The sequence below is a fragment of the Sesamum indicum genome, linkage group LG14 (genome assembly GCF_000512975.1).
Source record: "Sesamum indicum cultivar Zhongzhi No. 13 linkage group LG14, S_indicum_v1.0, whole genome shotgun sequence".
Classification (NCBI taxonomy): domain Eukaryota; kingdom Viridiplantae; phylum Streptophyta; class Magnoliopsida; order Lamiales; family Pedaliaceae; genus Sesamum; species Sesamum indicum.
This window is the reverse complement of record NC_026158.1, coordinates 4,794,551-4,819,915: the sequence shown is the minus strand read 5'-3', so window position 1 is coordinate 4,819,915 and position 25,365 is coordinate 4,794,551. Positions and strand designations below refer to the sequence as shown.

At 29.5% G+C, this 25,365-nt stretch overlaps 3 protein-coding genes across 3 annotated transcripts in view; 1 reads left to right on the top strand and 2 right to left on the bottom strand.

Moving 5' to 3' along the window:
- LOC105177034 (receptor-like protein kinase THESEUS 1) overlaps positions 1-789 on the bottom strand; it is a gene marked incomplete in the record, with an annotated part of 3,548 nt that extends 2,759 nt beyond the window's left edge. Inside the window, 3 exon segments of the mRNA XM_020698775.1 lie at positions 1-228; positions 403-545; positions 635-789. Coding sequence (XP_020554434.1) covers positions 1-62 — 62 coding nt within the window.
- LOC105177033 lies at positions 8,449-8,822 on the bottom strand. The gene has a single exon (XM_020698877.1). It carries the CDS (start codon positions 8,689-8,691, stop codon positions 8,482-8,484), a length of 210 nt encoding a protein of 69 aa, XP_020554536.1. The 5' UTR covers positions 8,692-8,822; the 3' UTR covers positions 8,449-8,481.
- Positions 18,452-20,334, top strand: LOC105177032. The gene is made up of 3 exons (XM_011100052.2): positions 18,452-18,864; positions 19,016-19,563; positions 19,673-20,334. The coding sequence occupies exons 2-3, from the start codon at positions 19,034-19,036 to the stop codon at positions 20,040-20,042; spliced, it is 900 nt and encodes a 299-aa protein (XP_011098354.1). The 5' UTR covers positions 18,452-18,864; positions 19,016-19,033; the 3' UTR covers positions 20,043-20,334.

The window sequence follows — 25,365 nt, the reverse complement described above, 5'->3', positions numbered from 1 at the left end:
CTACCAATGAATCCAAGCACAAACACAGCTACAACAATAGGTGGCCACTTCACTATATTCATAGCTCCCGGGCAACCAGAACTTCCACTTCGAAATGTGTCTTGCAAGACTCTGAAAATTGGCAAGAAAAGCAAACAACAAACTGAATCACAAGGAAGCCCAGCCCACCACTTCCCTATTACTCCTCCTCTGCCCGAACTGATGCCAAGTACCTAACAATTCCCAGATCTATTCAGACCAATGTACACCCAAAACAAAATCAGACAGCAAATAAGCAGCAAAACTACAACATTTACAAGAAAAGACACAATCTTTGCAGTAAAAAAACACCAGGATTCGATAATCTTGAAGTTGAGAAAACAGAAAAAAAGACAAAGATCAAAGGTTTTCCAACACCATTACCTCACTCAATCGAGCTCAAGAACCGGCAGTAAGTAACTTGCTGTGGAGTGAAACGCATTTCCCACCACCATGAAAACTTGAAAAATCCATCAATTCTAAGTAACAGCTCTTTTCTAGTGCAAACTCCAACAGCTCTTTCCAGGCTGTTGATTAGGCTGTCAATTCACAGAGGAGCAAAAAAAAAAAGGAATTTGGATAAAAATTTAAAAAGAAAAACAAGAAAAGTACGGACCCACAAAAGGAAACTTCAAATACTCATCTCCTCTCCCAATTGCAATTTGCAAACAGCTGTTGGGTGTGGAGATAATGCGGAATGTGATTACTGAAAAGTGAAAATGCCATGAAGCCTCTGCTGCTGTGCTGCCCCTCTTTTTTATTTTTAGTTTTAGTTTTAGAAAAATAAAATAAAATTTGTGGTCTTTTTTTTTATTTATTTTTTGGTTGTAATTTTTGTGAAAATAGTATTTAAGATTGTATTTTTTGGTGTTGTTTGCTGAGGAATATTTCTTGAGGTATTTGCTTTGCTGGGTTTTACGATTTCTGGGACCCACTTTACGCGGCTGAAGGATACGGCGTGGACCGTCTACTTCACGGCGTACCTGCGACGGAGGAGCAGACCACCATGCATTTGACTAAAAAGTAAAAACTTCCTATGTAGATTTTTTTTATATTTAAAAGAATTGTGCTTTTAATTATTCTACATATGTAAATATGTAACCTTATTTTTATATTGTTTTTTGTATTTTATTTATACTGAATGCATAAATTTATCTAATTTTTGTTGTACATTATAAATAATTTATAATTCTAAATATTTGGAACGTTGTTGCTTCATAGTTCACATTTCATTTCCACTCCCACTGCATATAACATAGTTAGTATATATGTATTTTCAGGATTTTTATATTGGAGTGTGGAGTCTGACCCAACATTACATTCAAACTCAACGATTATAGATTTAACTGTAATTTTACAATACTTTATAAATATGTTAATATAAACTATTGACAGATAGTTCGTTTATTATTATTCACTAAAAACAATAATATTAGAATTGATCTTAAACCATAGTAAATATGGAATAATTTTCAAACTACATAATTTTGGGTCTTGCAACTATATTTTCTTTTTATATCTTTGGGAAAAAAGGGACTTTGAGGAACATCTTTTATGCTTGCCAGCTTACCATATGACAATGTTGGGCACCCAATTCATAGGTTGTAACATAAGTGGCAATTGCTCCAATCAATTTTGAAGTTATGCGTTTAAGTCTCACCAAACATGAATGTTTGAGTATTTTATTTCATTTTATACGAGTTTTTTGTAATTTATTTACAGTGTCTTTTGTTATATAGACTTATCATTCGACCCAATTTTATTATTCAATTTACTGTGACATAGACAAGAGTTCCAAAATTAATTGTAAATGAGGAGTTTGAGAGGTTTATGTTCTGAAAATTTTTAGTTTATTGTTAAAATAGTTTTGGCAAATCAAGATAAATAATGTATGTAATATATGTAAATAAATATAAAATGACTGTCTTATAGAAGTCACGTCATTTAACGTTGTTCTAAGATCGTAACGACGTCTCTCCGTGCAAGTACGTGTGTGTGAGTGAGATCACGTATTTGTGAAAGGAGCGGCGAATGAAGAAGGAATTGAGTGGGAGGAAGTGTGAGTAACGGAATATGGAAGACGTCGCCGTTAAAAAAGAGACGTCCATAATTGGCTTTTCTAATAAACCGCCCACCTACTGCACATGGCCATGAACGCCTACGTCCCCATCTGTCTCTTTCCGACCCGCTTCCGTCCAACATGTAAATACTACTGCTACAATTCAAATCCAACTCCTTGTTTCTATTAATAAATAAATAATCGGAGTGGATCGAAAATGCCCCAATAATTATAATTAATTGCAATTATTTTTTGGAAAATGTGAATTAATTATATTTTCATATTCGCCTCAAATTCAATAATTGATGTTTGCCATTTGTCATGTAATGATCCGATTTGAATTATTAAATGTAATTATAAATACATATATATAAAGAACACACGAGAATAATACTGAAAAGATTCTAATTGTAGCTTTTTGATATTTAACTTAGCAGGGTCATAGCCTCGGCGGAAAAGTGTAAAGGGTGTAAGAATAAGCCAAGTGACGATAATTGCACTTGGAGTGTGGAGAGACAGTATTTATAAATATTTTTAAATTGTACGATTTTATGTGAATAATTGATTCATGAATGATTGGATGGTCATCATTGAGTTCATACATGGTTGGGTTCAAGTCGGATTAAAGCTGGATCGATACGACCTGACTAAACGAGACCAAAATATTAACTACTATGAAGTTACTAAAGAATGTGTGGGAATTTATGCAGCCCCACGTCAAATTCCATACTCAAAAGGTGAAATCAAATACTATTATTATGATTTTTTTTTTTTGTAAAATTCAGCTTATTATTATGTCATTAAATACATTTAAATTCAAAAATAATTCAATTCATTAATAATTTTAAATTAATGAATATATTAACAAAAATCACTATAAAAATAAATTATATATCCACGTGTTGGTGAAATTCAAACTCAAAATCTTTTAAATATGAAACTCTTGAGTGGTGTGAACAAAGTCCACCTTGAATGGGTACCCCCAAAATTGGAATTGCTGGGCTTCTCTTTATTGCTTGTGTTTGTGGTTATGTTGGCATTCAAACATTTTGCATCTTATGTTTATACCTAATGCCCATTTCACTGTCAACAATGTTTAGCTCCAATGGTAAAGTTGACATGTTATAACCTAAATTTTTGGTTGTATTGTAAATCATGACGTCATATTTATGAACTCGTGAACCCTCAATTTTAATCTTTAGACTAAGACTTCAACAGTGATTGAATTTTAAAATTTTAATTCCATTTTATACGTAAATTTGTTCAGTTCGAATATTATCTTATTTCATATGTTGATCATCTATTTCATCTTGAGTTCATGAGTTCACATTTCAGGTACATGGGTAATTAATTTACTAATATAGTAGATTTTTTTTTTTTTACCAAATTTGAAATTTTCATGTTATGAATAATATTAGGCAATAAAGGAGTTAAACAAGGGTGTTTGGGAGAGCTCATACAATATTTTAAAATCTTATAAGATATTGCAAAATGTTTGTTAATTTTTTTTATTTTTATTTTTAGAGAATGAACTGGTAAGATTGTTAAGAGCTCATAAGTTGGGAAGAATAGCATTTTTTTTTCCATAATTTAGGATCTTTCCGCTTTTAGTTCCATCAGTTACGGAATTCTTACTTTTGGTCCTGTAATTTAAAAAAAGTATCACTTTTGGTCACATGAGAATTTTTTATTAGACATTTAACGAAAAAAGTTGCGTGGTCATTAAGTACATGGAAAGTATCACTTTTCGTTAAAATATCTAATGGAAAGGTGTTATAGGACCAAAAGCGCCATCTAGACTTATTTCAATTGCCTTTTCGGCTTTTTGGTTGGTCGACCTCTTTTGACTTTGATTCTTTTAAAAGTTACGGGACCAAAATTGAGATCTCATAACCAATTGGACAAAAAATGTAAATGCTCTAAACTACAGAACAAAAAGTGTTATTTTCTCTCATAATTCCTTTGAAAAAGTAAGGAATTCTCAATTTATTTTAATTATTTTATCAATTTAGTTCAATTTTATTTGAATTAATTATAAATTTATCATTATTAATATAATACAACTCACATAATTTTTTTATTCATGAAGAAAAATTATAACACCTTGTTTGGGATGAACGATGAGTATATTTTCAGTCGATTAGTCTCTGTCGCATGCAATTCCTGCAAGTATATTAAAAAAAATATTACGTGATATAAAGAGATAAATTTTATTAAAGGGATGAATCTAATTAAAAAAATAAATTTAAATATTCAAAAATTTGATATGATATTTTATTATTATTATTATTATAGTCCACATAATGGAGCAAAAGTCTAATGAGAATTTTGACCGCAATGAGTGTGATTGTTTCTTTTGATTTTTGTGTGTGTTTTTAGTAACGCGACTGAAGGAAGTCCTCCCCGTCTGACAAGCCGCATGTCCAGAGTGTTTCTAGAAGTTTCTATTTTTAAAAAAGTGATTTTTAGAGAAAAAAGTTGGATGTTGTAATACAATAAAAAATGAGTAGTGTTCGGAAAAAAAAATAAAAAATAAATAAAAGGTAAATTATATAGTGATTGGAGAAAGATCACTTTCAAAATAAATTTAATTGATGAAAGATTGTTTTGTCTCTATATGTTAAAAAGATACTATATTTTTGCTTGTTGTTTGACTTGAACAATTATTTTTTCATAAAAATCATAAATTATTTTATTATTTATATTTATGTTTTTAAGAATATTAAAAAAATATATTTAATTTAATAATTTTCCAACTAAGTAATATAATTATTAATTCATACATAATCATTAATTTTTTATAATTTTTTAATTAATCAGATAATAATATGTGAACAAAAAAATATAATTAGATGGTCTAGCATATAAGATATAAAAAACTTAAAATATTAAATATGTGAAAGTATAAATTTAATTATTGATAAAATTTAAACTATTTCAAAACTTCGATGTCAACTTTATATATACAATTTTAAAAATAAATTAAAGAGGTAAAGATAAAAATAAAATTAAATTTATTTATAAAAATGCCAAAGAAGCTAAAAGCGCCCCTTAAGGTGCTTATAACTTTTGGCCTAAAAGTATTTTTTTAACCGTTTCAGAACCAGAAAACTGATATTTCAAACACTTCAAAAGTATTTTTTTTGAGCCAGAAGCACTCGCAAACACTCCCCTATTGCCGTCTTATTACAAGGACCTAATCATAATCCTCGTATGATTGGTAGAAGAGTGTGATTTATTTTTGGGATAATTACTCTCTTCTCCCCTGATATTTGGTGTAACTACATGTAAATCTCATGTAATTTGAAAAATTCTAATATCTCTGAGGTTTGTTTTCGTCTAACGTATAAATTTTTATGTTCATCAAAATTCACCAAATTTGCTAATATTAATAAAAAAAATTCTATATTTTTATCCCGATTGATTTATTATTGTCTTACTACATGTTAAATAGTTTTTTATGACTAAATTACCCTCATATTTTTTCACGCATTAATGCATATGAGGAGGTGTATCTTCACAATTACAAGGGTTGTTTAGCCTTAAAAAATATTTAACCTGCAGTAAATTAGTAATAAGTCAATTGAGGGTAAGTATCAATTCTCATTCAGTTTTTTTTTTTTTTTTGTTAATATCAACAAATTTCATGAATTTTAACTAACGAATGGACTTATTTGTTAGATAGAAGCAACAAACCTCAAGAGTGCTAAATATATTTCTCAAACTATAGGGGGTCTACGTGTAATTACGCCAAATTTTAGGAGAGGAGAGTGTAATTCTCCCTTTATTTTATTTGAGAACAATTTGAATTTTTTTTAAGTTTAATTTTTAGTAGTTGAAGTAACAAAACTCTTATTTAAAACAAAATAAAATATGTAATTAAATGAACGTTAACTTTTTTTATTATAAATTAATTAAATGAACATTAACTTTTTTTAATTTAATTATTCAAAATCTACGCCAAAATCACCCTTAACCAGAGTTTTCTCAATAATTTGGAGCGGGTTGTAAGATGAGATCCAATTGCAGTGATGGGTCATGGGTTACTTAAGTTGAAGACCCAACCCAAAAACGTTTACGGGCCCAAGGCGCAATGAGTTGGCTAAATTTATTGAAAGGATAAATTAGAATCGATTTTTTTGAAACTTATCATAATTATGAATATTTTTTTATTATTTAAAAAATTATAAATACTTTCTATAATAGGCTATCATAAGGGGTATTTATTAGACGACTTTTAATTCTAGAAGATATTTGTAATTCTGTCAAATAATGAAGAAGTATTTATGATTATGACAAACCTTATACAAATCGATTATATAATTTACTCATATTTAAAGTATCTTATAAAATATTTTTACAGCTTATAAGATAGTAGATCTTATATTAAAAATAAGCATTTCAAATATTTCGAGAAAATAAGCAGAATTTATAAAATATTAATAATAATTAAAAAATTGTAAGTTTTCAAATAATTTGAATAATTTAACAATAATCAAAATTTTCCATTTCACATATTTAATAATTTAAATATTTTATTTGCTATAATTATATTATTTCGTTCACATGTTATTATTTAATTAATTACTAAAATATTTTTTTTGTAATTACGCAAGTTTAATTATTGTGTATGAATCAATAATTATATTACTTAGTGGGAGCATAATTAAATTTAATATATTCTGTAATATTTTTAAAAAAATAAATATAAAATATACTAATCGAAATAAAAGTTATTACTTCTTATAAAAAAATAATTATTATTGACAATCAATAAGTGCAATAATAAGCAAAAAATAGTAGATTTTTAATACACAGGGACAAAATGATCTTTAATCAATTAAGTTTATTTTATAAGTGATTTTTTCTCCAAAAACTATTCAATTTAGCTTTACTCTGCTTTTCACTTTTTTAAGTTTTTTACAAATACTACCCACTTTTAATTCTGCTACAACTTTTATCTTTTCTACAAAAATCATTTCTCTAAAAATATAATTTTTTGCAGACTCTCCTAATATTTTATAAATTCTTAAATATCTGATAAGATATTTTAAGAGTTTGTAAACTCACTTAAACAATAAGGGGATATTTATAATTATGTCAAACTTTATGGGAGCTTGTTGCAATTTACCTGAAATTATAAGTTGAGATTTAATTAAAACCCCAAAGAGAAAAAGAAGAAATATGAAAGAGAGTTTATATTATTTCATTTATTTGCAAAAAAATCAATATTTTAATTTTATAAATTATTGTATTTTATTTTGAATGATTGAGATGGGAATGATAATAAAATATTTACAATTCAGTGTATATGTTTATATTTATTTCTATTTCAAAATTTAAAAGTTGGAAATGAAAATGAAACCAAACAAGGCATTAACTCCAGCAAAGGCAGTGCACAGACAACATTCACTTCATTTCAGAATCAGTATTCTTTTACTTCCCTTGCTCTTATTCCCACTCATAATTTCATCACACTTGTGGATATTGTTATATTTTAATAATAATTATTGAGTTAATAATATATATATATATTTAATATTAATAACTAACGTATATTGTTTTTTTATAATTAACACTAGAAAAATACGGCACAGTCTATTTATGTGCATAATTTTAAAAAATAAATTAAAATAAAATATTTATATTAAAGTACCTACAATTGATAAATTAATATAAATATTTTGATTTATAAAAAAATATTGACAAACAAAGATGATAAAATAATATTTTGGAGATATAAAAAAATAACTACCGAAAGGCAGTTATAAAAAACCATGATAAATACATGAGTTAAAATAATTAATTAATTTAAAGTTTAAAAAATAAATGAAAGACCAAAATTAAATGAGAGAATAAAAGGGTGCTCTCACTTAATAATAAAGTATAGTTTTATAATATAAAGGGTAAATTACAGCCACTTTCCTTGAGGTTTGGCATAATTATAAATACTTTCTCATTATTTGAGAAATTACAGATATTTTTCTGATTTTAATATACGTCTAACAATGAGCATATTTTGTTTTTCTGTTTACACCTCATTCCTTCCGTTAGGGTTTCGACGGAAGAAGCGAACATAAAAAAATTATATAAATTTTCAATTTTACTCCTCGTGATGTTAATATTATTATATATTTTTTCTTTATAAGTACAAATTTATAACACGAGAATGTTAAATAATAGGTAATATTCAGATTTATGTAATTTTTTTGGTAAAATATCAGTATTTTTTATTCAAATCATAGTAAATAGAATGAAGCATAAACGGTGAGTCTAATTTTAATTTTTTCTTTAGAAAAAAATATAATTTGAAATATTAAAATAAGATTTAAATATAATTAGTTGTAAAAGAAAAGATACAAGGAAATTTGGAATAGCAAAGCCAGTGCTATAAAGGTGAAAAATCAGGTATTGTAAGATTTGAGAATACTACCACAAAAACTACACACAATGGCCTTCCACGACTTCCAATAGAACGGAATGTAACAAAACCTCGTCGCCGTTTGCATGTCGGCCACCAACGCCCCGTGTCGGCACCGCGAACACGTCCCCGCCACCGGCTTGCTCCGCCGCACCACGCTCTTCTGATCCACCAGAAAGCAGAAACAAACCATATATGTATGTATATGTTATTTTCACAAAGGGTAGAAAAGTGTTTTGATTCAGAGTTTGAGAGTAGTGTGTTTTTTCCTGCAACTTTCAGAGTGTAATTGTAAGGGTCTGGTGGGGGTGGCAACGGCTCAAAAATCTTTTCTCACATTTTAATAATATAACATTTTGTGTCTATAATATATATTTTTATTTTTTAATTATAATTTAGTGTAATTATATTTTTTATTCTTTTTAAAAAAAATTATAAGTACGTCTACTTTTAATTGCAAGTATGCACTTTCTTTAATAGCAAAATTTTACACAAATACTACTTCCCCTGAGGTTTGCATAATTTCTAACATCCTTTCGTTGTTTGAAAAATTACAAGCTCTCCCTCAATAATTATGTTGTATTAGGTGAAAATTACTATTTTACCCTTGTTGAATTTAAAAAAATTTTAGGATGCGTAAAATAAATAATCCGTATAGCATATTAATCCATAAAGTTATAATGCGTAATATAAAAAGGTATTTTAGTCAGTTCACTACAAAAAATTGAATGAAAACCTAACCAACGGCATAAACACGTTGGTGGATGGACGTTAAAAGCGTAAGAATATTTATAAATTTTTAAACAATAAAAATATTTGTAATTATATCAAAAAAATAACTAGAAATTATCCTATATTTATAATTTTATAGAATCAGATGTTGGCTTAGGGGTGTGATGTGTGGGAAGACGTGAGAAGGGTATAAGGAAGGCAGAAACTGAAGAGGTTTGATGACAAAGGTTGGGAATAATTTCCATGTGTCAGGTACAGTTAGTTGGTAGTGCAATTGCCTTTTTAATGAACTTGGATATATATGTACTGTACGTAGTATGTCCATCCCTTACATAATTATTCAAATATTTTTTAAAATATTATATAATAAGATATCATAAATGTTCAATACTTATCTGTACTTTAGGTTGAATTTATAAGTTTTTTTTCAAAATATTTTATGAATATCATAAAATTTATAAGAGATTACAGCGTATTTGATAAATTTTATAGAAGATAAGGATATAAGATCTGATGTTAGGACTTTATAAGCTATTTAAAAAAAAAAAAGTATGGGGTTTTCAGTTTATTTTTAAGATTTTATAGAATTCTTTCAGTTTTAACCATATTAATAAAAATTGTCCGTACAATATCATATAACTCCATATTCTTATTTTGTCTGGACGCTTCGAGAGTTTGTTTTAAAATAAGATTTAAGATTTTTTAAAATGTACGAGTTTATAAGATATTTTTAGTAAATTTTGAGGGTGTTTGGCTAAGTTTAGATGTTTTAATATGTTAAAAATGTTTAAGCTTGTTTCATATGAGTTTCACGATTTTGTTCTGAAAAGAGGCTTGTTAGAGAAGGGAGGTCTTAGGACTTATAAACTGCTCAAATTTCTCTTATGCAATCAACGCGGGATGTTTACCTGTATCCATGAAATATTTCACGGCCCTCAAAATATTAACTTATGAATCTATACGACTGTTTTTTTTTTCTTCGTATTTAAAGAATATTAAATAGTTAATATTATTTAAATTTAAAAGATTATGAAATATTGTAACATACTCAGAAAAAATAAACGATGTTAAAATCTCATCATTTCTTTAAAGAAAAAAAAAAGGAAATTTTCACTTATTATTAAAAATTTAACACTCTTTTACATTGCTCATATAAATTATAAAAATGCAATTATTAATATGATTTATTATATTCAAATATTTTAAAATTTTATTCAATCATTTATTTATTTTATTACCAAAAGTTTTCTTAAATATCGGAAACTATTTGTAAATTATTTTTAATGGGCCTTAACCAACAAAAAAAATGAAAAATTATATGAGTCTTATTGGCATGTGATAATTAATTATGAACCACCTCCATGGCTAATAGTACATGCGTGCCCACACAACTTTATGGCACGTACCACTTGTCACAATGCACCCAAATTAAACACTTTTGTTCCTTTATTTTTTGGGCATTAAAGGAAAATCATATGATATTTGTCTTAAATTAGAGTAATTAATAGTTTCAAATTAAAGCATCGCTTTCTTAATAATCACTGCTCGGGCAAAGACTGTTTGAATGAGCTTATAAGTTTTTTATAATATTTTGTAAAGTATTTAAAATTTATAGAATATTAAAAAGTGTTCGATAGGATTTTTTTACAATAAGGAACTTAAAATCAATAGATAAGAATCATAAGATGTTAAGAGCTTTGAAAAAGTAAGGAATTCCGGATTTATTTTAATTTTTTTTTCACATGATAGTAATATTTTCTTCAAATTAATTATAATTTTGTTATTTGAAACATATTATAAACCCCAAATGCTTCAATTCTTTTTTTTTTTTTAAATAAGATCTAATACTTTATAGGATAAATTACGATGGGCTCCTCTGAAATTTGCCATAATTATGAGTCACCCATTATCTTTTGAAATACTATCCGTAACCCCCTGAAATTTAATGAAATTATATAATTTTTGGATGGAGATTTAAAAATTATCAAATTTGTCCTCAATTCATCATAAAATATGGATGGAAACCTATCGGAGACTAGCAGATTGGATTGCTTGTGGATCATAATTATAAACAGGACGTAATGATAATCTTTTAAATAACAAAAGAATATATATAATTATACCAAATTTCAGGAAAACTTGCCATAATTTTCCCTATTTTATAAGGTCAAAGGGCAGGAATTTTGGGGATCACAGTCAGTTCTTTGATGGACTGAGGGTTGGGACCCAAGCCCAAGTTATATACTAAAGTTCAATCTGAATTTTTTTAAAAAATAAATAAAGTGGAATTCTAAATATGGTCGTAAAAGCCCAATTTTAAAAGAACAGATGAAGACTGTGATTACCTAAGGTTTCAACATCCAACCCTTTTTCTTTTTATTTTTTATAATAAAAATGATAATTATATCATAATTTCTTGATATGAGTCAGTATTTGTATATATTTCCCAAGAACATTTAAACACAAACAAAAATAAATAACAAATTGACATAGAGTGAAACAAATATTTATATATATGGTGAAACTCAAATTTATAATCTCATATTTATTATAGAACCTTAATTTTGGGGGTGTTTGGCTAAATTTATTTATAATTTTTATAAATTCATACGTTTTGTAAGAATTTTTTTTTTGTCTTTTTTTGGAATTAATAAGATGTTAGATCTTATTTTAGAAAAGAATATATTGAAATATTTGGATAAAATAAGATCAGGCGAAATCGTGCTTTCGATCCCATTAGATAAGGTCGTTCTTCTCACTTTTGGATCATCGCAAGGGATCGGCACTTTTAGTCCCAGAACCTTAAGATTTTGACACTATTAGTCCTGCGCCATTAAATGATAACAACAAAGGCACATGTTGGGCCACGTGCCGTTAATCAACGGCTAATGACCTTATCAATAAATGCCTTACTTCCATTGTAACCCTATATTTTTCAGAAAAGGCTAACCCCCCTCCCCTCGGCCCCCTCCCATTTAAAAAAAGTCCATTTTGGACTCGATTTAATTAGAATACCTTTCTTAATCTTATAAAATCATCCCAAACCTTGTAAAATTTTTCTTAATAATATGTACATATTTTAGCTTTTTTACTACATATTAGGCAAACGACTCATTTTAATGGCTCTTCAATAATGCCAGTCCCAAGTAAAAAAACCCAATATATAAAAATAAAAAGCTATCCGACCCTATTTTTACTTTTAAATCGTTTTTAACCAATAACTGATCGATCATTCAGACAACGACAGTCCTTGCACATGGTAATAATAATATAATATAATAATAATGACGACATTTGAAGCAATTCTTATGGTAATAAAATTAATTAATTGATAATATAAAATAACATTAAGATTAGGGAGGACATAATAGTGGTATTCTAGTAGTAATCTTAGGATCTGTCACATGATGATGATGATGATGATTGACTTACATTCTCAAAAAAATAAATACAAGTGATTGAATTCAATGTGGAGTCGCATTGAGTTTTGGAAACTGTATTAATTAGGGTTTGGTTTTGTCTAACACAATCATGGTATGGAACTCAGATTTTGCAGAATCCCAACTCACTTGTAATTAATTAATTAATTGTCTTCATCTTGATTTCTTAATTTCCCTAAATTTTCGCTGTTTTCTCTATATAATAACAATATTTTTTTTTCTAGTTTCACTTTATTAATACATATATAATGATGAAATAAATAATTTATATGAGTTGTTTTTGTGAGCTCGAGGAGATTTGGTTCATAGTTTAGTTTGTGGAATCTATGTTCACATTTGCATATATTTTGAGGGTATATTGTATGTTGGAAAATTTATGGCCCAGAATCGAAAATAAAGAGGCCTAATACACCCACTTGGATGGCTACGGTTTGACTCAAGCCCACGACCCGACCCGACCCGACCCGACCCGAATTGGTTACTTATTTCTACATAACCCTAATATTCTCTCATATCTCACATCTCTCTATTCTCTCTCTGTGATTCACTTTCCTTTTGCAACAATTCTCCTTCCAAAACCAAGCTGATGGTTTATGGAAGGTGATTCCTATCTTCCATCTCCATTTCTTCTTTCGGCCCTATAAATAGGAGACTCCTTGTCCTATCTTATAAGAAGAACTATTCCGATAAGCTCAGTGCAAATCTTTGTGAAATAGAGAGATTAAAGGCCTCAGTGACCGTGTGCTAAGAAGATCTATGTGATCGAGGGTTATAGCCTTTGTGGCAAGGGTTTTGTGCCAAAATCGTGTGCAACCGTGGGTTTTATCTTAAGGCTGCCGATCTTAGTGATCGTGAGTAAAGCCTAAGAAATGGATCTGGCTCTCTGAGCCTTCGTTTGATTGATTATTTTCGCTGCTTTATGTTGATGTAATTTCTTATTAATATCTTGTATATCTTTGTGTATTATTTCTGCAATAATGTGTAATTTCTTATTAATATCTTGTATATCTTTGTGTATTATTTCTGCAATAATGTTATGGGCTCTCCACCCACTAAAAATATGATTTACCCTGTATTAACGAAAAAGTGCGAAAAAAATCCCTGTAAAAAAATAAAGTATAATTTATCTCCTTGTGATTTAAAAAAGGACAAAATGCATAAAACCCCCCTGTGTTTTAAAAAGTTTGCAAAAACAACCCTCTTGTTATGAGAATAGGCTAAAAGCTCCCTCCTGTTTTGTTTTAGTCAGCAAAAAACCCCCATTCTATTAGAAACTAACGGGAGGTGAAGAAGACGCGCGTCTGCTGCGTTTGGTAGTGTTTTTCTGCGATTTAAGTTGATATTTAATGACTTTTTGGACCAAAATACCCTTTTATGGGTCTACATAATATGCAAAGGGATTTTTTGCTTGTTTTGTGTCTTCTTTTGCCATTTCTCACCCTAAAAAAAAATAAGTGTTAAATTTTGCCATATTAAATTTAAGTTTAAATTCAAAGAATTTTATATTTGTTAATTGTTAAATCCAAAATTATTTTAATTAATTAAAATATATGTTTAATTACAGTAATTATCATTGTAATGTATTCTTAATTAGTTAAAATAATTAATTATTGTAATTATTTAAATATTCTTAATTAACTAAAATATATTTTAATTAATATAATTAAAATTAATTAAAAAAAATTTAAAAAAAAAAAAGAAGAAGAAGAAGTCAGACGGCGAAGCATTCGCGGTGCTCAGCGATCGGAAAACTGAAATGCATGTATAGAGTTGACGAAAATCAGTGGGAGGGGGCTCATTCAATTCGCAAGAAGGAGACGAAGCGATTGATGGTGGTCCACGACCGTGGGTCGCTCCGGTGACGGCGAATCGACGGCGAAAAGCTTCGGTGGTCGTGGTGGTAGCCCATCGTCTATGATTGATGAAATCCCAAATTGTTTGAGGGGAAATGTTCGCCTCATCAAGAGGATTCGAATGATATGTGTGGCGCCCGGTGACTCGCCGTGACGACGGGGGGTAGTCGTGACGGCAGCCGCGCCGGCGTTCGGCCGGCCGGTGGCAGCGGCGAAGGGGTGGGGGTGGGGTTGTTAGTTTATAATAATAATAATAAAAAATAATAATAATAATGATAATATATTTTTTTAATTTTAAATTAATTTTAAATTATTTTTTTAAAATCTAACGGTTGAGATTAATTGATTAGATCTAACGATCAGTATTTGATCAAAGAAGATCCAACGGTCATTAAAATAAGAAATAATATATATTAAGTAAGGGTATAACGGTCATTTTCTAAAAAATTAACGCCGTTAGTTGGATTTAACGGAGAGGGGGCGACTGAGCTGAATTTTACAAAATACAGGTGGGCTTTTAGCCTATTCTCATAACAAGAGGGTTGTTTTTGCAGACTTTTTAAAACACAGGGGGGTTTTATGCATTTTGTCCTTTAAAAAATGATGTCCTTGTGAAAACTTACAGATGGATGTAAATTGCATCATTTTTTAAATCACAAGGGGGTAAATTGCACTTTATTTTTTCATAGGGGTTTTTTTGCACTTTTTTTATTAATACAAGGACTTAAATTGTATTTAACCCATATATTTTTTTAACTTTTGACCTTACTAATTAATCATAGCAATAAGTCATATTTTTTAGGTTAAATTACAAGTACCTCCCATGAGATTTAGTATAATTACAAATATTTTTTCATTGTTTTGAAAATTACAAATACTCCATAATTTTATAGCCCGTCTAACAACGATTTCTATCCACTTTTTGTTGTGGACTGATAAAATTTCTTTTAAGGGGGCTGAACAATAAAGACATTTTTGTCCTATAAATTATGATCAATGTGTTGAAATTTTTTGTTATCTTTATAGTTTAAGGGGAGAATACGACCGTAGACAATGATTCAGGAACAAAACATGAACTTTTCCCCATCATAAGTATAAATGCAAAGTGAAAGACAACAAATATTATGGTGCATTTAGATTGACAGATTCGAATTTAACAAAAAAAATATATGAAAAAAGAATTCTAAATGATTCAATTTAAAAAATAAAATAAAATTTATCAATATTCAACAAAATATAATTTAAAAATTTTCAATTCAAATACAATTTCAGTGAATTTGTGGAGGCAGAAATGATTGTGGTTCAATGATGGAGCCGTCGTCCACAGTTATGAAAAACGATAAGCATTTAAAGAAAGAGTTTGATGTATGATTAGATGAGAGGCAGAGGCTTTTATTTTATTTTTGATGATCTGAAAGAAATTGATTGCGCATTAAGAAAGTTGGGCCTCGTGCTTTGCACCTTAATTAATACACACTCTATGCCCACTTTCAGTCGTCTTCTCCCCACCATTCTCAATTGAGATCTGCTTTCATCTAATAAAAACGATTCAATTTGTTAGTGAAAATTCAATGAATATAAAATTTTTTATATTCGAAACTTATTTGTATTATTAATTTAAAAATATCTCTTTCATTTTATTTTTACATAATTAAAATTTTTATAAAATATATTTTAATTATTAATTAATCTAATCTGTACATAGCACAGGACAAACTAGTATTAATATATATATATATATATATGACTGACTTTTCATTATTCTTTATCATTAATTAAGGAGCAGGGACCATCCGTTGATAAATCCGTCTAAAAAATGGAAAGTTTTAGTCCAAATTATATTTGGTCAAATTTAAATCAATTATACGGTAAATGTAATATACATTTTGTGATGCGATTGATGTCTAATTTAAAAGGAGTGACCAATCATATGATAAGCGTATCACATTTATTGTGTCAATAATTTGCTTCGATCGAACTTGATTTGGGTAGAAAATTTTATTCAAAATTTTGAACGCGACATGGCCTAAGTGTAGTGATAGGCCTAAAATTTTAATGGTAGTTGTGTTGTTCAATTTTGATAGATTTTATGTAATGTTGATAATTGGTATTTATGATGTAACTATTTACTGCAAAATGTGACATTAAGAATCAATAATAAGATAATTGAAACGAGAGGGCGTTGGAGAAGAGAGGAGGATCAGTCTCGAGTCCAGTAGATTTAAGGATACTTGATGGAAGAAAATAAATACTACGACAGTTATTACAAGAAATGTAATATTTAACTATGATTAATAATAAATAACGTATTAAATAGTCATTAATCATGATCACGCAATGATTGTTGACCGTGAGGTGGCTTAAACATCTGTCATGACTATATTTTTACCATAGTTCTTAAATGTAGCAAATAATTTTTTCATGATGAAAAAGCTAATATTTTTAATAAATTTTAGTTAATTATGATTAGTAATTACTATTCGTCATAATTTTTAATCATAATTATCAATATTACACCCAATAATAATTTTTTTTCCGAGTGAGTTCTAGAAGAGGAAATAGACGTATTCCTAAGGTGACTCATTCAATAACAATCCGTACAGTGGTTTTTCCAAAATTATTGTTCTTAAAAAAAAAAAGAAAAAAGAATATAGGTGAGCGCCATGACCTTAGAGGTCATGAGTTCAAATCCCGCCTTATGAGTGAGACGCTGTTTATACTAAATATTAGGTGTTGATTCTACTTTAATAGTAAGTTTTGGTTAGATTTAATTTATCTGATATTATTTACCAGAATATAATTATTGTAATGATTTTTGTTAAATACATAATTGTAATTTAAAGAAAAAAAAAAAAAAAAGGAGTCGGTGATTGGGAGTAAGGAATTATTCCATTAATGCCTTTTTTTTCTTCACGATATTTAAGAAGATTTGGTGATTGCCAAACAAGAAAATATTTAAAGTAAAAGAGACACATTTCTCTCCCTTTGACTAAAATGCTCCCTTGATTACCGCTACCTAATCAATTCAATTCTCCTCTTTTTATACTCTAATTCAAATTATTTCATATCAATTATATCATCATAATTGTTATTATACAATTATTTTTTTTAAAATTATATGTTATTTATACAATATGTATAATGCGATTGTTAATTGATTTATAACTTCAATTTTGTCAAATCTGATTTGACCTAAATTAGGTTTGTATTAATTCAACCACAATAATATGTGAAGAACAATATGGTCTTTTTGAAATTGTCGTTGCTGTGAAATTAGGTTTTAATCTCGATGCCTTGATCCTCGACGTTCTGGATTTGAGAACAAAACTAAAAAAACCTTAGACATGACCTAATTATAACCTTTCGATACTTAAGCTTGGTAAGTTCTTCTAAGTATATTAAGTAAATAATTGCAGCAAACATCACACGCCTGACATCTGGATAATTAGAAATATGTAGTTGAAGTCCGTTGAACCAATTGCATCAATATGATATGGACAATTGTGTTCAAACTATTCGAGATAGAGCGGATGATTCTTACAGACAACAAGTCATCAGATCAAATTCGTGTAATCTAATTCAAAAAGGTAAAAATATATAGTAATTCCGGCAAATTAAAAAGGATTTATTGATTATTTTAGTGCTTAAATGATACAAAACGATGTCGGAAAAAAAATAAAAAATGATAGAAAACAAGAATTGTTCTTGAAGAAGGAGAAATTAGAAGGCCTACCACTTCTCTTTCCATTTTGAAAGGCACTTCAAAACCGAATCAACCATATATATACTACGACTCTTCAAACTTCAAAAATCTATGAAATAAATAATATATCTATATCTATATATATAATTTAAAAAGCAAGCCTAATACCACTTCCACCAGTTGATCTTGTCTCCTACAACACCCCCCCCCCCCCCCACTCCAAGTCTCTATATATAAGCAGAAAAATCGCCAATGCTCTCTCTCACTCACTCTATCTCTCTCCATTGTTCCTACAATTCCATGCTAGAAACCAACGAATCACAGAAAGCGTGTTTTTCACACATCCATTTGAGTGCAAGAATTAAGCAGTCTCCCAGCAGTTCACTTTGCATCTCCGTCCTCTCCTGCTACAGTTTCTTTTCTGCATTGTTCGGACACTAGACGCTGTCGTTCTGGTCCTTGTAGCCAGCCCCAGCCCCCACTGAGTGTCACCAAGTACACACACACTCACTTTAAGAAACTGTACTTTTGGTAGTAAATGTATAAATCTTTGTTCGTTGGGATCATCAAATATTCCTCTGCGGTTCCTGGATCTGGTGGTATTTGGAGCTGAGCAGCAACTTCGTTTCTTGTTGTTGGTAAGTGGGACTGTGGAAGTTGCTCTGCTCCTAGAATCAGCTTCTGTGTCTCTTTTCTTGCCAAGAATCATGAACACTCATCAACAGTTTCGACGACTCCGATGATGTTTTTTCTTGTTTGATTAACAAGAATCTATAACAAAAAGTGCAGGTTCGTTCTGAGAAATAAATGGGGAAAACGGGCAGAGATTGGACGCAGATCTACGCGATCTACGGCGTGGATGACTGGCAGACGCCGGTGTTCCTCCTCCTCCATGCCGTTGGCTTCTCCGTTCTCTCCGTCCTGTTTCTCCTCTACTTCGAGCCCATTTGCTTCTTTCTGCAGCATTTTCTCCCCGGACCTTCCTCGGCCCGCTTCGCCGCCGGCTTCACGGGCTCCGTCACGGCCCTCTCCGCCGTCTGCCTCTTCTTCGCGGCGGCCAACTTCTTCTACTCTTCCGTGTCCCTCCACTGGGACATGTCCCAGCGCATCGTCTCATCGGTTCCCGACTGGTCCTCCGTTAAGCACGCCCTCGACCTCGGATGCGGCCGGGGGATACTCCTCAACGCTGTCGCCATGCAGCTCAAGAAGTCCGGATCCTCCGGCAGGGTTGTAGGGCTCAGTCCGGCCCGAGCACAGGCCCAAAACAAATCCCTCAGCCCGACCCGCACACTGAGAACCGCCGGCCTCGAGGGCGTCCAGGAGTACGTCACTTGCAGGTAGGGTTGAAAACTTTATGGATCAATTACGGCTTAAATATCGAATAATTTCAGTCCCTTCTTCGACCCTACTTGAAGCCGTATCTCTTATGTGGATACTTGCGCGCAGGCCCGGAGACCCGAGAACACTGCCGTTCAGCGACAGCTATTTCGACGTGGTGGTGTCGGCAGTGTTCGTGCACACGGTGGGGAAAGAATTCGGGCCGAAGTCGGCGGCGGCAGCGGCGGAGCGGATGAGGGTGTTGGGGGAGGTGGTGCGGGTGCTGAAACCCGGGGGGGTAGCAGTGGTGTGGGACCTGGTGCACGCGCCGGAGTACGTGCAGAGATTGAATGAGCTGAAGATGGAGGACATAAGGGTGTCGGAGCGCGTGACGGCGTTTATGGCCAGCAGCCACATCGTCTCATTCCGGAAGCCACGTCAGCACTTCGTGGGCCCCGGCGAAGTGAGACTTGATTGGAGATTCAACAATCTTTGTTGACATTTCAAATTCCTAAATTACAAAAAAAAAAAAGAAAATCCATACTATGATAATTAGGATAATTTAAACAAACCTCCTTTTTTGTTACTATTTTTGTTTTTAGGTGCAATTAAAAAAATTAGAAATACGTCTGGGGATACGAAGTGGAACCAGATACATTGTAAGTCGTATAAATCTAAACTTTTTTTTCTTTTTTTAATGGAAATTGTAAATATATATGATAAAGAATATTATTATATTTTTAGGTCGACGTTTTATTATTTATCTTATATATAAATGTTGCAATTGTATTCATATTTCAATGGTGTAAGTTTGGAATGTATAATACTGTAGTTTTAATAAGTTTTGAACATTAAATACTAATCAAATATTATTGTTTTTAAATTTTCGGATATCTCAAAATTATTATAGTGAAATTTCGGTTCAAAATATACGCTTATAAGGGTAAATATATTATGTTCCATATGGATTAGTGTGCGGAAATATATAAGATAATTTTATCAGGAAAAATATCATTTAACATGCAATAAGTTCACAATAAGTCAATCGGAGTTAAATATGATTTTTTTTTTGTTAATATGAGCAAATTCGGTGAATTTTGATTAATAGATGGATCTATCTATCATAAGAAAACAAACGTCAGGGATACTAAATGTAATTTATGGAACCACAAGAGATTTACGTATAATTACATCAAGCATTAGGAGAGAACATGTAATTATTCCCTTTTCTATTTTTTTTAAAAAAAAAGATAATTACAGAAAAATATAAAAATTTATTTCCAGAGCATACACAGGTTGAGATTCTTACAGTAAGTTTTTCATTATAAAACAAGAGTTGCAAGTTGTAATATTATTTAAAACAATAGTCCGGAAAAAATTCTCCAATTCTAAATTTAAACCATATTTTGTTGAATATCGATGGGCTTTTTATTCTATTAACACGGAGTCATTTGAAATCTTTTTCTCTTTATTCTTTTTTTAAAGGATAAAATGCAAGCAACCCCTTGTGATATTGTAAATTAGCAAACAACCTCTTTATTAAAAAAATAGCAATTTACCTCCATGTGTTTTTAAAAATACAATAATTTAGCCCTCTCATAATGAAGCAGTTTACCTCCTTAGACAGATAAGTAAATTACTTCATTTTAAAAAATATATGGGATAAATTGCTATTACTTTTTTATATAAATAATTTCCTCATTTACAATATCACATAGAGATAAATCATATTAAATATTTTTTTTAAAATATAATCCATCAGTCTAAATGTATTCTTGAATAATTCCATATTTTATGAATTATTTTATAATTTAAATGACACATTTAAATATGTGTGTTGAGAAAAGGAGGAGGGAAGGACATATGGATATGTAATAATTGAGTGGGGTGTTAGGGTTGTTGGTGGGTCACCATCGTACGACATTTTGAAAATGGACTTAGGGGAATTCAGAAATAAATGCAATGTTTTTGCCTATCACCACACATTTCCTCCAAGTTTTACACCTTATTATTATTTTTTTTATAATTTCAAATTGGGATCGTTACAACGCCCTCTTGTGAGATTTTGTGTAATTACACATAACTTTTTATAATTTTAAAAATTATATCTAATATTTATGATGTTTTTTTCCGTTGAATAAATAGATTCATCTGTTAGTTAAAATTTATCGAATTTGCTAATATTAACAGAATAAATTAAAGAAAAAGAATTTTATTTACCATCGATTGATCACCTACGGACTTATTGTAGATCATACAAATTTAGGCTGACCAAACTACCCTTATGAGGGTGAAGGTTTACCTCTTCAGATGCATTAGCATGTGAAGATGTGTAAGGGTAGTTTGGTTAGAAAAGATTTATTTGACATTCAATAAGTAAGTAATAAGTCAAATGTAGATTTGAATTTTTACTAATAATATCAAATTTTATTAATTTTGACTAACATATGAGTTTATTTGTGACATAAACAAACTTAAGAGTACTAGATGTAATTTCTCAAATCATAATAGATTTATGTATAATTAAATCAAATTTCAGAAAAAAACAAAAACAGTGTAGTTATAATGTAAGCTTATGACCTCATGGTTTTGAAGTCTCAATTTTATCGATTAAATTAAATTTTATTAACTACTCGTATTAATAGAAATATCTAATTAATCAGAACGAAAAATATGAGTATTATTCAATTTTAATAATTATTTTTTAACGTGATATGTCCGTTTAAGATATGTGTGAATTTGAATACAAGGGAAACGTTATTTTGAAATTTTGATTTTTTTAAGGTTAATTTATTTTATATAAATACAAACAAACACGACTTTCAAACTTCTTCTTTTTTTTTTTCTTGTCTATTTTCAATAAGATACATTTTTCACGTATGAATTGTCAATTCAGTCGATGACTAAGCAGATTAAGACTTTAATTTCTTGTAGTCATTTTGTCACGTTGTGTAAAGAATCTGAAACAAGATAAAACACACATATATTTGTCTCTTTGTTTTCACGTCTTGTTTGTGTGTTTTTTTATTTTTAAACTTTCTATATATGATAGATATATACACACTTATATATATAAATATAATATTAAAAAAATATAATTTGATAATTAACAGTAATTTTTGTCTCCCAAAAATATAATATTAAACATACAATATTTATATGTATATATATATTTATATATAAAAAAATATAAAAAAATATATAAAAGATACATGATTTGACAATAAATAGTGACTTTTGTCTCTCAAATCCCAACAACAAACATACACCACTTATTTTAAATTACATCTGAAAATAAATCCAAACATACACTATATCTCCAACACACACTTATTTATCTCTATTTTTCTCTCTCTATCTCCAAAATACAAAACAAAACAAAACCAAACATAATGTAGTTGTCTTCCTCAAATGTGTTCACGTTGACTTAAATGACTATCTCATTTAAAAAATTAAATTATTTGAAAAAAAATAGTTAATATTACTATTTTGGTACGTACGTCTTCATTACGTGTAGGGCAATATATATATATATATAATATATATATGTTGTAAATAGATGATAATAAGATTTAACCCCATGACCTGCTGTTCGATTTGTTTATGGTACCATGCTAAATAATCACCCCATCTAAAAGTTAAAACTGTTGGCAAGATAAACAATTTAGGATTAATTACCTCTTTGAAAATAAATTTTACACTTTCCTCCAAAAAATTTTGAAATTATACTTACACAGTTACACTGCTTTGAGAATTCATTGGTTACACCTAACCCACTTTTATTAATGAAATTTATTAGAATTTGCATTTTTATTTTAAATTGTGCATCAATTATAATAATAATTATATTACACTTGTTATGTAATTGGTTTTTTGGTGCAAATTTGACGGAATAATAAATATTCCCTTATCTACACAACGGTTTGAACGGCAAAAATTAAATGTTGCTTTTGGTGGCATACTAGTTTGGTTTGACAAATTGGTAAAGTTGAATTGATGGCACCGGCTGTGTCGTTTTCAGGTCACAATCATGTATCTTTCCATGCTTGTGTTGCTCGTAGGCTCATTGGGGTCCCCATATTTTCTCACATTTTTGTGTTACAACGCTATTATCCTATCCACGTTTTAATTCCAACTGTGAAACAAAGAAACAAAATTAAATTAGAAAAAAAAGATACTTACGCTCTCTTTCCTTGAGATTTGGTGTAATTACATATAAATTTTATATGATTTGACAAATTACATATAATACTCTAAATGTTTGCATCCATATAAGAAATGGGTTCATCAGTTAGACAAAATTTAAAGTTTATTGATATTAATTAAAAAAATATTGAATGAAAATTAATATTATTCTTAATTAACTTATTACTGGCTTATTGATGGTCAAATAATTTTTTTCTGACTAAACTATCATTATTAACCATGAAATTATAACTTCTCACATGCATTAACGTGATAAGTGATACGATCACACCAATTTTGATTATAACAATCATTTTAGAAATTAATTACAATTATTATTCTTTTAATATCATCAAATTTGGTGAATTTTAACTAATAGATGGACTTATTTATTAGACGTATAGCTTATTACTAACCTATTACAGGTCAAATAATTTTTTATGACCAAATTACCTTTATACGTCTTCACATGATATAATGCATGTAAGGATGCATTTCTTCACCTTTATATGGGTACGTACTTTGATCAGAAAAGATTTGTTTGTACTACAATAAGTGAGTAATAAGTTAATGGATGGTAAGTATGATTTTTTATTTAATTTTTTTGCAGCAAATCCGGTGAATTTTGACTAACAAATGAATTTGTTAGATAGGAACAAAATATCAGGAATACTAGATATAATTTTACAAATACGGTGTGTCTATGTATAATAACACCAACTTTTAGGAGAGAACAATATAATTATCCATTTATATTATTGTAAGATGAATAAAAATTAAGTAAAACATATTTAATTGCGTGTTTTTATATAAATACGGATAAATATTTAGGATGTTTTTGGGGTCCCTCAAACAACCAGAAAATAAAATCAAACAAAGCCTTATGAACTGAACGTTTGCCCTTGACGAGGATAATGTGAAATGATCCTGAAAGGACGAAAACGCCCTTATCGACTTGAGGTACTTGTCCAAAGGCTATTTCTTTTTTTAATGGGAAATTCTGACTCATATCAAATTTGATTCAACCCAAATTAATTATATATTTGATACACAATTTAAAAAAAATATCAATTATATGATAAATATAATTATACTTATTATGTGATTGGTTGGACGTGACGAGTACTAATTTGAATGAATAAGAAGTTTGGTTTGAGGTAAGATAACATTGAATGATAGCATACAGAATTGATGACAATGGAAGGTGTGGTGTTTGTTAGAGCAACATTTTCTTAACCTACCTTGTAAAGCGACTCAAATCAACCTAAACAGGAGCCTTTTGCTATTAATTATATATAGGAGTCATTATAGTAATTTTTTTCAAAAATTTGGTATAATTACAGATAAATTTTCTATGGAATTATATATAGGGAGTTTCAGAGATATTATATATAATTTTTTAAATTACAAAGAAGTTACGTGTAATTACACAAAATTTTAGGACGAAACGATATACTTATCTCTTATATATATGTGTGTGTGCCCAGATTCCAACACTGCATATGTGGGATGATTAAAACTTGAGAGATCTCGACGTCCCGAATAAGGTCTGGAATTTGAGAAAATGAAATATCGTTAGGCTATTTGGGAGGACCCTAACTAAAACCCTTCGATACTTAAATTAACACGAGATCTTG

What these genes read in the sequence shown, in the direction of transcription:
- LOC105177033 (XM_020698877.1), bottom strand. Translation starts at nt 8,691, where the DNA reads ATGGTTTGTTTCTGCTTTCTGGTGGATCAGAAGAGCGTGGTGCGGCGG.
- LOC105177032 (XM_011100052.2), top strand. Translation starts at nt 19,034, where the DNA reads ATGGGGAAAACGGGCAGAGATTGGACGCAGATCTACGCGATCTACGGC. An exon ending in CAGGAGTACGTCACTTGCAG is followed by an intron (nt 19,564 to 19,672) that starts GTAGGGTTGAAA and finishes ACTTGCGCGCAG; the next exon opens with GCCCGGAGACCCGAGAACAC.